Source organism: Hippoglossus hippoglossus, chromosome 16, assembly GCF_009819705.1.
Source record: "Hippoglossus hippoglossus isolate fHipHip1 chromosome 16, fHipHip1.pri, whole genome shotgun sequence".
Classification (NCBI taxonomy): Eukaryota; Metazoa; Chordata; class Actinopteri; order Pleuronectiformes; family Pleuronectidae; genus Hippoglossus; species Hippoglossus hippoglossus.
Window position 1 is genome coordinate 1675507 of NC_047166.1, and position 13325 is coordinate 1688831.

A 13325-nucleotide genomic window follows, 5' to 3' on the forward strand; every position below is an offset into this window, starting at 1 on the left:
TGGATGTGTAACGTTAGTGTAACTGTAGAAGTTGGACAAACTGTAACACACACAGGGTTGAAGTTGGGATAGTGGCAGATGGAGGTCGTCCGAAAAAGTAGGAGAAATTAATTAAGGAGCAAATTAACATCAGATGAAAATGTACAAGTTTATTTTCTTCAAGCTGTTCCAAACTAAAAAATCATGTCAACTGCACATTAAATACTTTGTTGTTCTCACTTCACTTTGTGAAGCAGGTGAAACTTCATAATTAACAACTGAGTAACTTACGATTGGTCAAACTTATGGATCTAAAGTGTAGCTGCACCCACAAGCTCTGCTGCTCAGGATGATATCACCGCTATCTAAGATAGTTTAGCTCTATTTCTGTACGACAGGAGGAAGTGGAGACGCGTCGTCCATCTTTATTACTCATCGTTGTGTTGTGCAGCGACAGGAATGTGAAACCTGCTCACTCTCTCTCTCTCGTAAGGCCGTTAACATTCAGCGGCGTGTTCGGCTCCTCAGCTTGTTAAAGTCACCGGGACGTCTCCGCTCTCAGTTATTAAAGACTGTGGACGACCCCTGAATCTGAAAGAGTTCACAGCCACTCTGCAGGTTTTAAGAAACAGCTTGGAGATACTCCAACCAGCATCAGTACAATCCCTTCTCCTCACAGTGTTTCTACTGAGATCCTGAAAGATGAGGAGCGAGTGTGATGCTGCAGGAAACTGAACCAAACCCGTCAGGGGCAGATAAACACAACAACACCGTGTCCGAGCTGTGAGAGGCTCTGCCGACAGCTGGACGGGAGGAACGGTGTCTGGAGAGCGTTCGGAGGAGGGAAAGGTGAATGGTTTTCATAAAGTGCTCTGGGACAGCCTGAGAAGATTTTGTCACACGTTTGGGAATGTTTTGTGCAGTTATAAAAATTCCTACAGCTCAGAGGCATTTAAGGAGATTTAAGGAGCAGTGTGCGAGGTTCAGGGTCCATGTGCAGATGTTTAGAGGCCGTTTAGATACAGTGTGGTTCAATCCAGTTTAGGGTAAATCTGAAACTGACATTTTTAAGCTAGTAAAGGAAGGTTTGTGCCACTTTAAAAGGTTGTTTGGACAGCTTGGGGCAATTTTGAGGGGAGTTTAGACAGAGCCGGGGACGGTCTGAGAAATTTGGGACATTTGTGGGTCTGTTTGTATATAGATGGGGACAGTTTGGGCCAGTCAGCGACAATTTGAGGACAGCGTGAAGAAATCCGGAGCCATTTTGTGACAGTTTGGGACATTATGGGACAGTGTGGGAGCGTCTGGCTGCTGTGTGACAGCTCCGGGCCACTTTGGGAACAGCTCTGGACAGCTCGGTCGAAGGGTGAAGCTGCTTCCAATAGACAGCTCTGTCTTGGTCTGCGCAGTGTGGAGACACCAGCGCATTCCTGCTTTATTCTGGGCTGTGGTCTGAAGATGGGGGTGACACTGCGCTGCTGCGGTTACCAGCAATTTGGCTGTGGGCTTTACGCTATTTCAATCCCCCCTCGATGTACACATCTTTGTACGCGCACAGTTTGTTAGATCCACAGATTTGCACACATCAAAAGCCAGGATGTGTGAATGCTTTATAAACTCTGTGTGTGTGTGTGTGTGTGTGTGTGTGTGTGCGTGTGTGTGTGTGTGTGTGTGTGTGTGTGTGTGTGTGTGAGAGACACCTGATCTCTTCTGTCTGAAGCTGGGACACACTCTTCAGTACAAAACAATCACAGTCGTGTTTATGTTGAATATCATCAAAAGAGATTTCTGCCGTTTCATAAAAGTGTGCGACAACGACTCCTCGTGTAAAATATGTGTCTTTAGTTTTGTGAGTTTTTAGTTTCACACCCGCGCTGAAACGTACGTTTTAGATTTATTGAGCGATGAGCTTCAGGTAACGATCGATTCTTTTCAAAAATAGACGAGCGCTGGTGTATTTAAAGCTTCCTGGAGGAGAACTCTTCAATTTGCAAACACCACAGAGACAGAACAAAGGCAGCTGCTCAGGATCACACACCAGACTTGACCTACACTTACACATACTGCATGTATTTCCCTCTGCTCCGTGTCCTCTGAACACACACACACACACACACACACACACACGCACATATATATATATATATATATATATATATATATAGATATATATATATATGCACACAAACGCAGCCCATCTTCTCCCCTCTCTTTAAGTCTAAAATAGATGTCGGCCCCAAACCACAGCTACCAGTGGAACACTGTGAAAATAACTGCCACTGCCACACACACACACACACACACACGCAAGTTTTGTGTCGGCCTCCTTTCAATCAAACATAAGTAAACGTGTCTGACTTCATTAGAAGAGAAACATATCATTAGGTCAAACACCAAATACACTTATTCCTATAATTTTTTCAGTTCAAAACATCACAACGTTTGCCTACAGACACTAAACAGCCTGTCAGGCTCACACTCTGAACTGAGACACTCGAATGGAGCGAAGGAGAAACTCCCTCACGGAAGAACATGTTTCTATTCTCTTCAGCAAACGCTTCAGAAAAGTGTGTAAACATGATAAACGCCGCCTGTGCGTGTGTGAGCGAGCGTTCATGATGACAGCAAATTAGCACAATTAACGCCCCAGTGATACCATAAGGAGCTGCACTTCCTGCTCCACGTGTCAGAGAACACACACACTACACAACAGCTACGAGTCAAGTGATGGACTTTAGGAGTTCAGAGATTTGTCCTGAATTCAGAGATGCAGAGAAGAAAGTGAAATGAAGAGACCGACTGTGAGTCGCAAACAAAGAAAGGGTTCCATATGAAGAAAGCTTAAAACCAAAAACAAGACGGTCTCATGGTGGCGATGACACCGAGGTCGGGGACAAGTCTTTGAAACTGACTTGGACGGAGACAAAAACAGGTGGTGTTACGCTGAAATGTTTCCTGCTGGTACTTGATCCAACAACGAAACACATTTGTTCATTGTAATTTTAAACAATTAGCATCAAGCTAATATACTTTGACACACACGTGAATGCTCCGGTCTCTTCTGCAGGTCGACTACAGAACAAATAATTATTACACGAGAACCAATGTTTCTACGTCAGACTGATCCTCCATCAGAGCCGGGAGAACGTTCTTCTCTTTACAGACAGAAGAGAGAAACTGATCAAAGCCAAAAAAAACCCCAAAAGACTATTACAGAAGATTTACTGCAGCTGAGACAGAGAAGACTCGCCGCTGCCAGGAAGCGTCTCTCACTGCAGAAGAATAAGTCTCGTTGGGAGATAAAGTGTGTATATACAGTGTGTGTGTGGGAGGAGGCCTCAGCACACACACCTCCGTGGCTGAGTTCACTTCAAAGCCGCGCTGACAGCACGCTGAATAATGAACCCTGTGATAAACACCACTGATTTCACCAGGTGTGTGCGTGTGTGTGTGTGTGTGTGTGTGTGTGTGTGTGCGTGTGTGTGTGTGTGCGTGTGTGTGTACAGACTGCAGCTGTTGAAGCCAGTTGGTCTGAATGATGTCATCGGGGTGAAACTGAAGGTCGTGTGATGAGGAGAGAAACTGTCCACGTCACCTGAATTAAATCAGGAATAACACTGATGGGAACAGTTACACATGTTGAGACTGAGAATGTTACTTTTAGCTCAACGTGCAGGAAAACTTTTCAGATTTATCTTGGTTAAAAACAGCAACTGACATATTTTGCATTTCAGGCTGCGCTCACTTCTCCTTCTGCTCGTAGATAACGAGATAAATTCAGACGTGTGATTTTTCTGCTTTAAGAGAAAAGGTGAGAATTTAACAGTCGAGATTCACAGAGTGTTTAGAGGTGGGTGTGTGTTGTCAGGGTTTTTATTTTATATCAACACACACACACACACACACTCTGCAGCAATGAAGTGGGGCTTGTTGTGTGGTATCCCAGTGAGTGTGTGTGTGTGTGTGTGTGTGTATACGTGCACGTGCATGCTTCTGCGGTCTTGGAAGGAAACGGTTGCCGCCGGTGTTGTTGGAAACGTAAACAAATGTGTATGTTTACGGGCGGGTGAAAAAGCAACATGTGAGACGGCTAACAAACGACTGTTTACTGAGGCCGCAGTGTGTTTGTGGTGCGTGTGTGTGTGCGTGTGTGTGTGTGTGTGAATTTTGGCAGCAGACTAAAGGAGTGAGGGGAGACCACATGACAAGGAAACATAAACACAAACACACTCTCCCTCTCATGTCCTCTCTCTCACACACACACACACACACACACACACACACACACACACACACACACACACACACACACACACACACACACACACACACACACACACACACACACACACACACACACACACACACACACCACTCATGTCTTCACCTTCAAATTTGATGATTTCCTTGATTGGGTATTTGCTTTTTGCCCCCATGAGGACTTTATTAAACAGATCCCCACAACATGAGTAATTCCTAGACCGCTGTAATCACTATAATGACTTTCTAACAAGCTTTTAAAGTTTTATAGACTTTTCTCCCTGCACACACACACACACACACACACACACACACACACACACACACACACACACACACACACACAGCCGTTCATCTATCTGTTTATTCAAAGTGCAGTGAAGCTCGACTCAGTGTGCAGAACCCTGAACTGGAGAATCAGTTGTCGTTGTCGAGAACGTCGCTTACTCGCTTATTTTAATTAGTTTTAGTATTGTATTGTGTTTGGCGTTAAATGTTCACACTGTTTTTGATATTATAAAAAGGAACCAATAACGAGAGGGGAACTGGTTTATTGATCCAATCAGAGAACGGGGCTGTAATGATGAAGCAGACTGTTGCTAGGGAACAGGCGTCACTCGGCAAGTTCTTCAAGTAGAAACTTACTTTAACTTAAGTCAATGTTGTACTTTCACTTTTCCTTTAGTTCACTTTTGCCTATTTAATTAGAATTTATTGAATTCAAATGTTAAAGTACTTATATATTTGAGATATTCCAGCTCGAATCATTTGTATTAATGATGCTGCATTACCCACATCTGTGTTATTTTTCTCTTCCTGACCATATGTCCCTGTTTCAGTGCCACAGGTTTTACAGTCTCCGTTACGACCCGGCGCTGTAACGCAGCCCAGTGAACCTGCGTGAGCAGCACATGAAACAAACACTGAACCACAACTCTGCAAAACAAGAGAGATTCTGTTTGCACAATAAAAAAAAAGATTTATTTCACGTTTTACTTTTATGTAGGAAACTCAGAGGTAAAATGAGGAAAGGAGGAGGAGGAGGAGTAAATGAAATGAAGAGGGAGGGAAGGAAAAGAGGAGAGAGAACCAACTGTAATTGATGATCTTGTCAGAAACACCTCTATAAACTTCAGCCAAGACTAAATGATCCGTACGGCGTGTGTGTGTGTGTGTGTGTGTGTGTGTGTGTGCGTGTGTGTATACGTATGATTTTATGAGTGAGTCGACCCTGCAAATGTGACTCTGCATGCCAAAGAGTGTGTGTGTGTGTTTTTATGAGTGTGTCTGCACAATGTATCCGTCGTTGACGCACTGTACACAGTCTGTGTGTCATAACTATGTACCTGTATGTTTTTCATTTGTGCGTGTCTGTGGGCGTGTGTAGGGATGCATTTAAAGGCGTGTGTGTGTGTGTGTGTGTGTGTTGGTTGTATGAATAGACGTCATGTTTTCGCCTGGCGAGGCCGAAAATCTTCATCAGGGGACTGGCTTATATGAGGCTGTCCATCAACACACGTACGGCAACAACACGCACACACACACGCACACACGCACACACACACACACACACACACACACACCCAGGCGTGGCTTTAGAACACACAACAGACGCAGATAGACCGAGATGATCGAGTCAGAGGAAAGGAAGAAAAGAAACTTCACTATGCGTTCTCTAAAAAGAGAAACGGAGCTTTTGATTAAAAAGTGAAAATCAATTCACACATTTCTAAAATGAACTTTTGTAGGATATCAAAACTGTTATGTGTTTTATTTTTTACTTGACACGAGAAAAGAGCATTTATTTATAATCCTTCCAGTTCAATATGAGAGCTGACAATATGTATATTGTTAAAACATTGTTATTTTCATGAGCCTTTCTTTGATTTGACAGTTATTGACGACACACACTGACATCATGAGTCTGGAGCTCGTTTCCTCTGGACGTCTCCAACTCTGATTTATTCTAAATGCTCTTTTGTGTGTTGTCTGATGTTGATTCGATGATGTCATTCACACTGTATCTTCACCGGCCTGCTGTTGAAATGTGCTGTGCAGATAAACCTGCCTCATCAGTGGGTAACGGAGGAAAATGTATCTTGTGACACTGCTCCTCTCAAATATCTGCCACAACATTCAGTGATGCTGACAGGACGTAAAATCGTGCACCACTTAGAATTTGATTTGAATATTTTATAAATCAAGGCTTGATTCTATGTCGAGGACACACTGTGTAAACACACGATATCAGCTCAGCTCTGAATTCTCCCCCCCGGTCCCTCGACTCACCAGGAGCAGCCAGGTTCTGGACCTGGGCGGGGACTGGGGCGTTGGCCTCGGAGGCCAGGGTGAGACGGCCTCCCTTGCCGATGCGATCGCACAGCAGCGTGATGTGCTTCTTGAGGCGGGCGGTGTCCCGGGGCAGGCTCAGCAGGGGGCCTCCCATCTGGGCCAGAGATGTGGCCTGGTCCTTGGAGCTCCGCGACAAGCAGCTCCGCAGGAGGTGGGAGACGGCGGCGTCGCAGCTCTCCTCCCAGCCCTGAGGAGACACGAGGAAGACGAGGGCTGAGAATAAAAGTGCGATGAGGGTCAGTAAAGAGATTTTATTTAATTCTCCCGAGAGAAAGAGCAGGAAGAAAAGGATGAAGAGGGACAGGACAACTAGAGGAGGACAGAATGTGGCAAAGAAGTTTGGGAGGTGAAAGATAAAAGTGGAGAGGAGAGGACGGGAGGAAGAGATGAGAACAGGAGGAGACAGATCAAGGAAAGGTCGTGAGTGCAGGAAGAGAGGGAATAAAAACAAAAACATTGGGAGGTAAAATAAAGGGGAAAATGGATTAAACGACAAGAGATAGAGAGAAGAAGTATGAAAGGAGAGAGGGGGGGAGGGAGGGAGAGGGAGGGAGAGGGGGGAGAGGAGAGGAAGAAAATATTTGATGGGGAATCGTTAAACCTAAATTGACATTTAACTAAATAATAAAACATTTGAAATTTAAAGGGAGGAATACACACACACACACACACACACACACACACACACACACACACACACACACACACACACACACACACACACACACACACACACACACACACACACACACACACACACACACACACACACACACACACACCTACACACCCCTCCTCTCGCTGAAACTCACCGATCCAAAGTCAAAGTCACGGCTGGTTATAGATTCAGGGGTTTGTGGGACAAGATAAGTGTGTGTGTGTGTGTGTGTGTGTGTGTGTGTGTGTGTGTGTGTGTGTGTGTGTGTGTGTGTGTGTGTGTGTTGACAGGTACCCTCCCACCGTCCCCTTTTTCCCACCCCTCCTCCCCCCTCCTTGTCCTGCCCGCCGCCATACTGATAGACCCCTAATGAGCCATAATGACAGGTAATCAACCCTGTAATGATGATGACGGAGAGACAGAGACCGGGAGAGACGGAGCGAGGGAGAGAGAGAGAGAGAGAGGGAGAGACTGAGGGAGACAGAAAGAGAGAGAGAGGGAGACAGAAAGAGAGAGAGAGGGAGACAGAAAGAGAGAGAGGGAGACAGAAAGAGAGAGAGGGATAGAGGGTTGTAAAAGGTCGAGGAGATGAGATGATGACAGAGAGGAAGGCAGATATTAGAGACAGAATAAGAGACGAGTGGAAGGACGACAGGTGAGAGGAGATAAGAATGAAGGAAAGAGAAGACAGGGGGGAGGTGGAGGGGGGGGGGAGTGTGGTCTGGACAGGGGGAGAAAATGAGAGAGGAGGAGCAGGAGGGGGAGGAGGAGGAGGAGACGGAGATGGGAGGCGGGTGACCTATTCTTACCACAATACCTCACCAGGTTATCAAATACTTGGAACAACATAACAGCAGGTCTCTGTGGAAACTTGTGCACGGAGCCGTGCACGTGCGCACACTGACACATATGTTCCACATGCGGCGGAGGAAAATGAAATGTCTTTGGAGCTAAACTGCAGACATTCATCCTCCTGAACGAGAAGAAAGGAAGCAAAGAAAAGGTGGAGCGGGTTTGGACGTCGGCCAGAGCGATAAATTAAGACGAAGTTCCCACTAATGCAGAAAGAGGACAGAGGTTTCCTGTGGCCAGAAACAAGAGAGCGCTTGTTGTGCTGCAGATTGTTTTATTCTCACTCAGTTTGTGTAGCTTCCTAAAGACTTTGTGTTAATGCACCTACTGTTTGAAAAGAGGAGTTTTTTTAAAGTTAAAGTTTCTTTGCAATGTTGTTTTTCCACAGCAGAACAACGTGACACACCTGCGTCTATCTGATAACTCCAGAAATCTGTGTGTGTGTGTGTGTTGACTTTCTCGAGAGATGTTCATCTAATAAGCTTCACACTCATGTTCATAGTTTAGGGCCAAATTTTGTGATACTTTCAATATTAAGAAACTTTGAATGCATCAACAAAACAACCATTTAAACACGTCACGACAACAACTTAGAATAAACCGGTGATCGGCTCTTTGCGCAGCAGCAGATCTTTACTTTCCCGCGGCTCACTTACTGCAGGTCACTGTTACAGTGTCAGGAAAAAAACTGCAACCAGCGTCACCACAGGACAAACAGCTAATACCAGACAGGCCAGTTTAGAATGGGCACTGCACCAGTACGATGAAAATGCAAGAAGATAGTTCCCTATATGTTTATGCACCAAGGAGGTTATGTTTCCACCCCGTCATCTTGTTTGTCTGATTTCCTGGGAACCCGGGGGGAAGATGGGACATTGGCCAAGAAAGAATTTTTTTTAATCACTTTCTTCAACATTGTGAGTAGTACCAGAGAATAATTCATCAATCTTGATTAAAAGAATGATTAAGAGGGCTGATATCGGTGTGTAATTAGGTGCAGCTTGATTGGATTGAAGGGACTGATGGGCCTTGGCAGAGAGAGACAGTGTCTTTACTGATACATAGAGACATTCTCATTTATGAAATGCTTTATTACCATTTCTGTGACACTCATGATCGTCCATTAGGAAGAACTCATTACATTTAGGAGCAGATTCAGGCGAAGGGGCAGATCCAGGATGTTTCTTTCACTGTCGCTAACATGGTGACACAGGGAGTTAGGCTGAGTGGAGGTATGTGCTCTGTTATTCTCTGTCTGCACTGTCGGTAGTTCATCCACCTTGGTGCTTTTATGTGTGATTCTAAGTTGTGAGAGTCTCTTGTACTTATACTGCATCAGGAATATTGGATCTGACAAGAGGGGAAATCTCAGGTGTGATCGCAACATCACTGGACGTCTGTGGAGAACATATCCCCGGGCCGAGCACACGACCTTGGAGGACTCCCAAAGAGACGGGTAAAGGTTCAGACAACAATCCCTCAGTCCTGACATCCCCGTCGTGACTGGAAAAGTCATTGAAGCAGCCGGAGTCACGGCTCCGTGAGAACAATGTCATACTGTCAGTCTCCAGAGGGGGAAAGAGAAATTCACCTTGACCCCAAATCAGGGAATTCCTTTTTCTGAAAAATGTCTGGAACAATGAATGTGGCTCAGTTCATATTACACTTTAAAGCCTCTGGGTGTAACCAACTTCCAATATGATAAAGTGTATTTGTACACCTTTAATTAAAAAACTGTCACTAAAATTTGATTGGAGGAAAAACTAAAAGCATATACAAGTATTAGATGCAATATGAGGGGCAATACTAAAAATAAAAAGAGCAATAAAAGAACATGAAGAACAATTAAAAAGCGTAATAAAAGAAATAGGGGAGAACAGTTTTTTCCATGAGGTACGAGTCATATGGAACAACACTAAATTAAATCTGATGTGTTTCATATATCAAAAACGTCACCTGTTGAAGTATAATAATGACCTTGTGACGCTCAGAGAGAAAACTTTCATTTCATCCTCTCTTAAAAGTCAGAAAACCTCCTGACTCGCTGCTGCAGAGAACTTTCTCTCCTGAACAGGCTCTTTACAGAACTGTAAATAGTTCTGTGGAGGTTCGAGCCTAAAGAAACATTCCCAGGTACTATATAGAAATTCTTGGTTATGAGTTCAGAAGGCCTGAACGAGGCGGCTGTACGGCCGCATGATGGATTCTGGTAAAGTAAACAGTGGGCGGGAGAATGTGGGGGTCAGGCAAGAATAGCAGGCAGACAGACAGCGTCAGCAACTCTGCTCGAGAGCTAAGTGACAGATGGAAAAAGAGACAAAAGACGGAGAGAGAGGGAGGAACAAGAAGGAGGGAGGGTGGCTCAGAAGAAAGTGGGAGAGGAGGAAGGGATGGAGAGACTGTGGGGAGATGAAGAAGAGACAGAGACGGGTGAGAACAAGAGTCAGGAAGCCAGAGAGACAAAGGGAGGTGAAGAGGGAGGTGAAGAGGAGAAAGAAAAGGGGATGAGGAAAGTGAAAACAGAGGATGAGACAGTTAATAGGGGTATTAAGTGTAAATGATGGGGGGGGGAGCATAAGAAGGAATGTGAAGAAAAGAGGAAGATTAGGTCGGAGAAAACTTGATGAAAGAGGAGGAGGAGGAAGAGAAGGAAAGAGCGAGAGGGTGAGGAAGCAAGAAAGAGGAGGATGGAGCAAAAACAGACAAGAGGAATGATGAAGAGTCGCTGGAAACGGGATGATGAAAACAAAGAGAAATGAAGATGGTGAGGAGCGGAGAGGAAGAGGAGGATGAGGGGGGAGAGAATGAGGGCGGAGTGAGGAAGTGGGAGAAGAGGATGATGGCGAGGGAGGAGAAAGAGAAGTAGGAGGAATGCTGAAGAGGAGGAGGAGGAGGAGGAGGAGGAGGCGGCAGTGTTCTGCTTGGCTGCAACTAAATGAGACGTTTCGTTAGATACCACACAGATGCATTTCCTCTGGTGACGCACCTCCTCCTCCTCCTCCTCCTCCTCCTCCTGCAGACAGGAAGAGGTTCTCCTCACCTTTCTCCCGCCCCCCCCCCCCCCCCCCCCCTCTCTAACTCTAAACATTTCCTTCTATTTTCTAGCGTGGACATCTGCTCCTCAGCAGAATCCCTTGTTTCTTCACTCACCTTGTTTCCTTGCAGATGCACATTCTTCTCATTTCTAAAGTTCCGTGCTCTTTGTGCCTCGGCCTGATAATCACATAATCTACGCTAATGTGACAGATGACGTGCGGCTCTCAGATCAAGTGGGGTTTTGTTACATATTCAAATTTTTCTGTGCTGAATGGGGAAACCGTTTAGTTTCAGTCTCCTGGGACACGGAGGAAAATATGATGCTTGTGATTATTACGGTCATATGAATGAAACAGAAATTCAGCAGGAACAATAGAGACGAGTCCACATCCTTCCTCACTTTACGTTTATGGTTTATAGTTATAGTTTGAATGTTTCTATTAAGATTGTTCTCTTACTGCAGCTGCAGGATACGATGTGTTCTTCTCACCGCTCTGCAGTGATATGCTCATATAGAGTCTGTTCCCCCAAATCTAATCTGTTAATCTTTGAGTCCAAGTGACGACTGGTCAAAATTGGAAGAATTTTCCTAAAAACAAACAAATGTGTTCGAGGCCTCCGTGACCTTGACCTTTGACCTCCGACCTTCAACTTTGAATGAGTTCATCTGTGATTCCAACTGAACGTTTCTCCTAAATTTGGAGAAGTTCTCTCGAAGCGTTCTTGATATTTCATGTTCACGAGAAGGGGACGGACAGAAAACCGGCAACTTTGGAAGAAGCTTCTACTCTTTGTCACAACAAGAATAGTTTAAAATAAAAAGTGCATCACCAGTTCTTTAAATCTGCTTTCAGACATGAAACTCGTGCACGTGTCAACGCAAATGTCCGAGTGAGACACTCAGACAACCTCCTGCTGCATTGTGGGTACAGTCCGGACCCAATTCTCCGGACTTTCCCCACAGTTTGACTTTCACACCGACACAACGGAGGTTATTGTGTTGTCATAGGAGCAAAATACAGGAGCGTGCGGTGTGATCTCTGAAAATAGCTCCTCAGTTCACCTGCTGGTCTTCATGTCGTGTACGTGACCCTGATTACTGCTAATTCACTTAATGCCATTAATCCCATTTAAAATAACAGACGCACACAAGAACGCACGCACACACACAAACACGCAATCCCCAGAGGCTCATCAACTGAACCTCTCAACCCTATTTCGGTCCATAGTCGGTGTCTGTGTGTGTCTGTGTGTGTGTGTGTGTGTGTGTGTGTGTGTGTGTGTGTGTGTGTGTGTGTGTGTGTGTGTGTGTGTGTGTTAAAGATATTTTATGTACTGCAGTTTATGAACACACAGATGTTTGTGTGTGTGAGTGTGTAATGTGAGGCTGTCAGAGGAGGCTGGAAATAGACGTCGTGGGTAATGAGAGGTTCAGGGGATTGATCAGAGCTACGGAAAAACTAACACACACAAGCACTAACGCACACGCCCACAGGTACACAACCAGAGTCTCCGTGGGATGACAAATCTGTCGTGATTGCGGCAAATGGAGAAACTCTGTCAACACGACTGTTTAGTGACACACGCGCGATAAACACATACAAATATACACACACGCGGTCAGAGGCTGATTATAGAGCAATGTCCTTTATGCTCATTGTGACCTTGAGCAACTCTACACACACACACACACACACACACACACACACACACACACACACACACACACACACACACACACACACACACACACACACACACACACACACACACACACACACACACACACACACTCAGGTTTAATGGTAAATCATAAACAGGTAACCCAGAATGTGCTCTTGGTGCAGAGCTGACAGGTGAGTGTTGAGTGGCAGAAAGTGAGTGTGTGTGAGTATGTGACTGTGTGGGTGTGTGTGTGTGTGTGTGTGTGTGTGTGTGTGTGTGTGTGTGTGTGTGACTGTGTGTGTGCATTCCTCTGGGACCAGAAGTACTTAATGTATTTTAAAAGTTTTCAGAGTGTGTGTTTAAGTTGGGGCTGTGTTTACTGAGTGGACTGCAGATGGATTGACAGACACTGACATGTTAATGGCCCCCTGTGTGTGTGTGTGTGTGTGTGTGTGTGTGTGTGTGTGTGTGTGTGTGTGTGTGTGTGTGTGTGTGTGTGTGTGTGTGTGTGTGTGTGTGTGTG

At 45.2% G+C, this 13325-nt stretch overlaps 1 protein-coding gene across 4 annotated transcripts in view; it reads right to left on the minus strand.

Moving 5' to 3' along the window:
• bbs9 (Bardet-Biedl syndrome 9) overlaps window positions 1–13325 on the minus strand; it is a 133426-nt gene that overhangs the window by 43005 nt on the left and 77096 nt on the right. For all 4 annotated transcript variants that reach the window (XM_034611551.1, XM_034611553.1, XM_034611552.1 and 1 more), the window contains one exon: window positions 6529–6778. In XM_034611551.1, the coding sequence (XP_034467442.1) occupies window positions 6529–6778 (250 nt within the window). The remainder of the gene's footprint in view (window positions 1–6528; window positions 6779–13325) is intronic.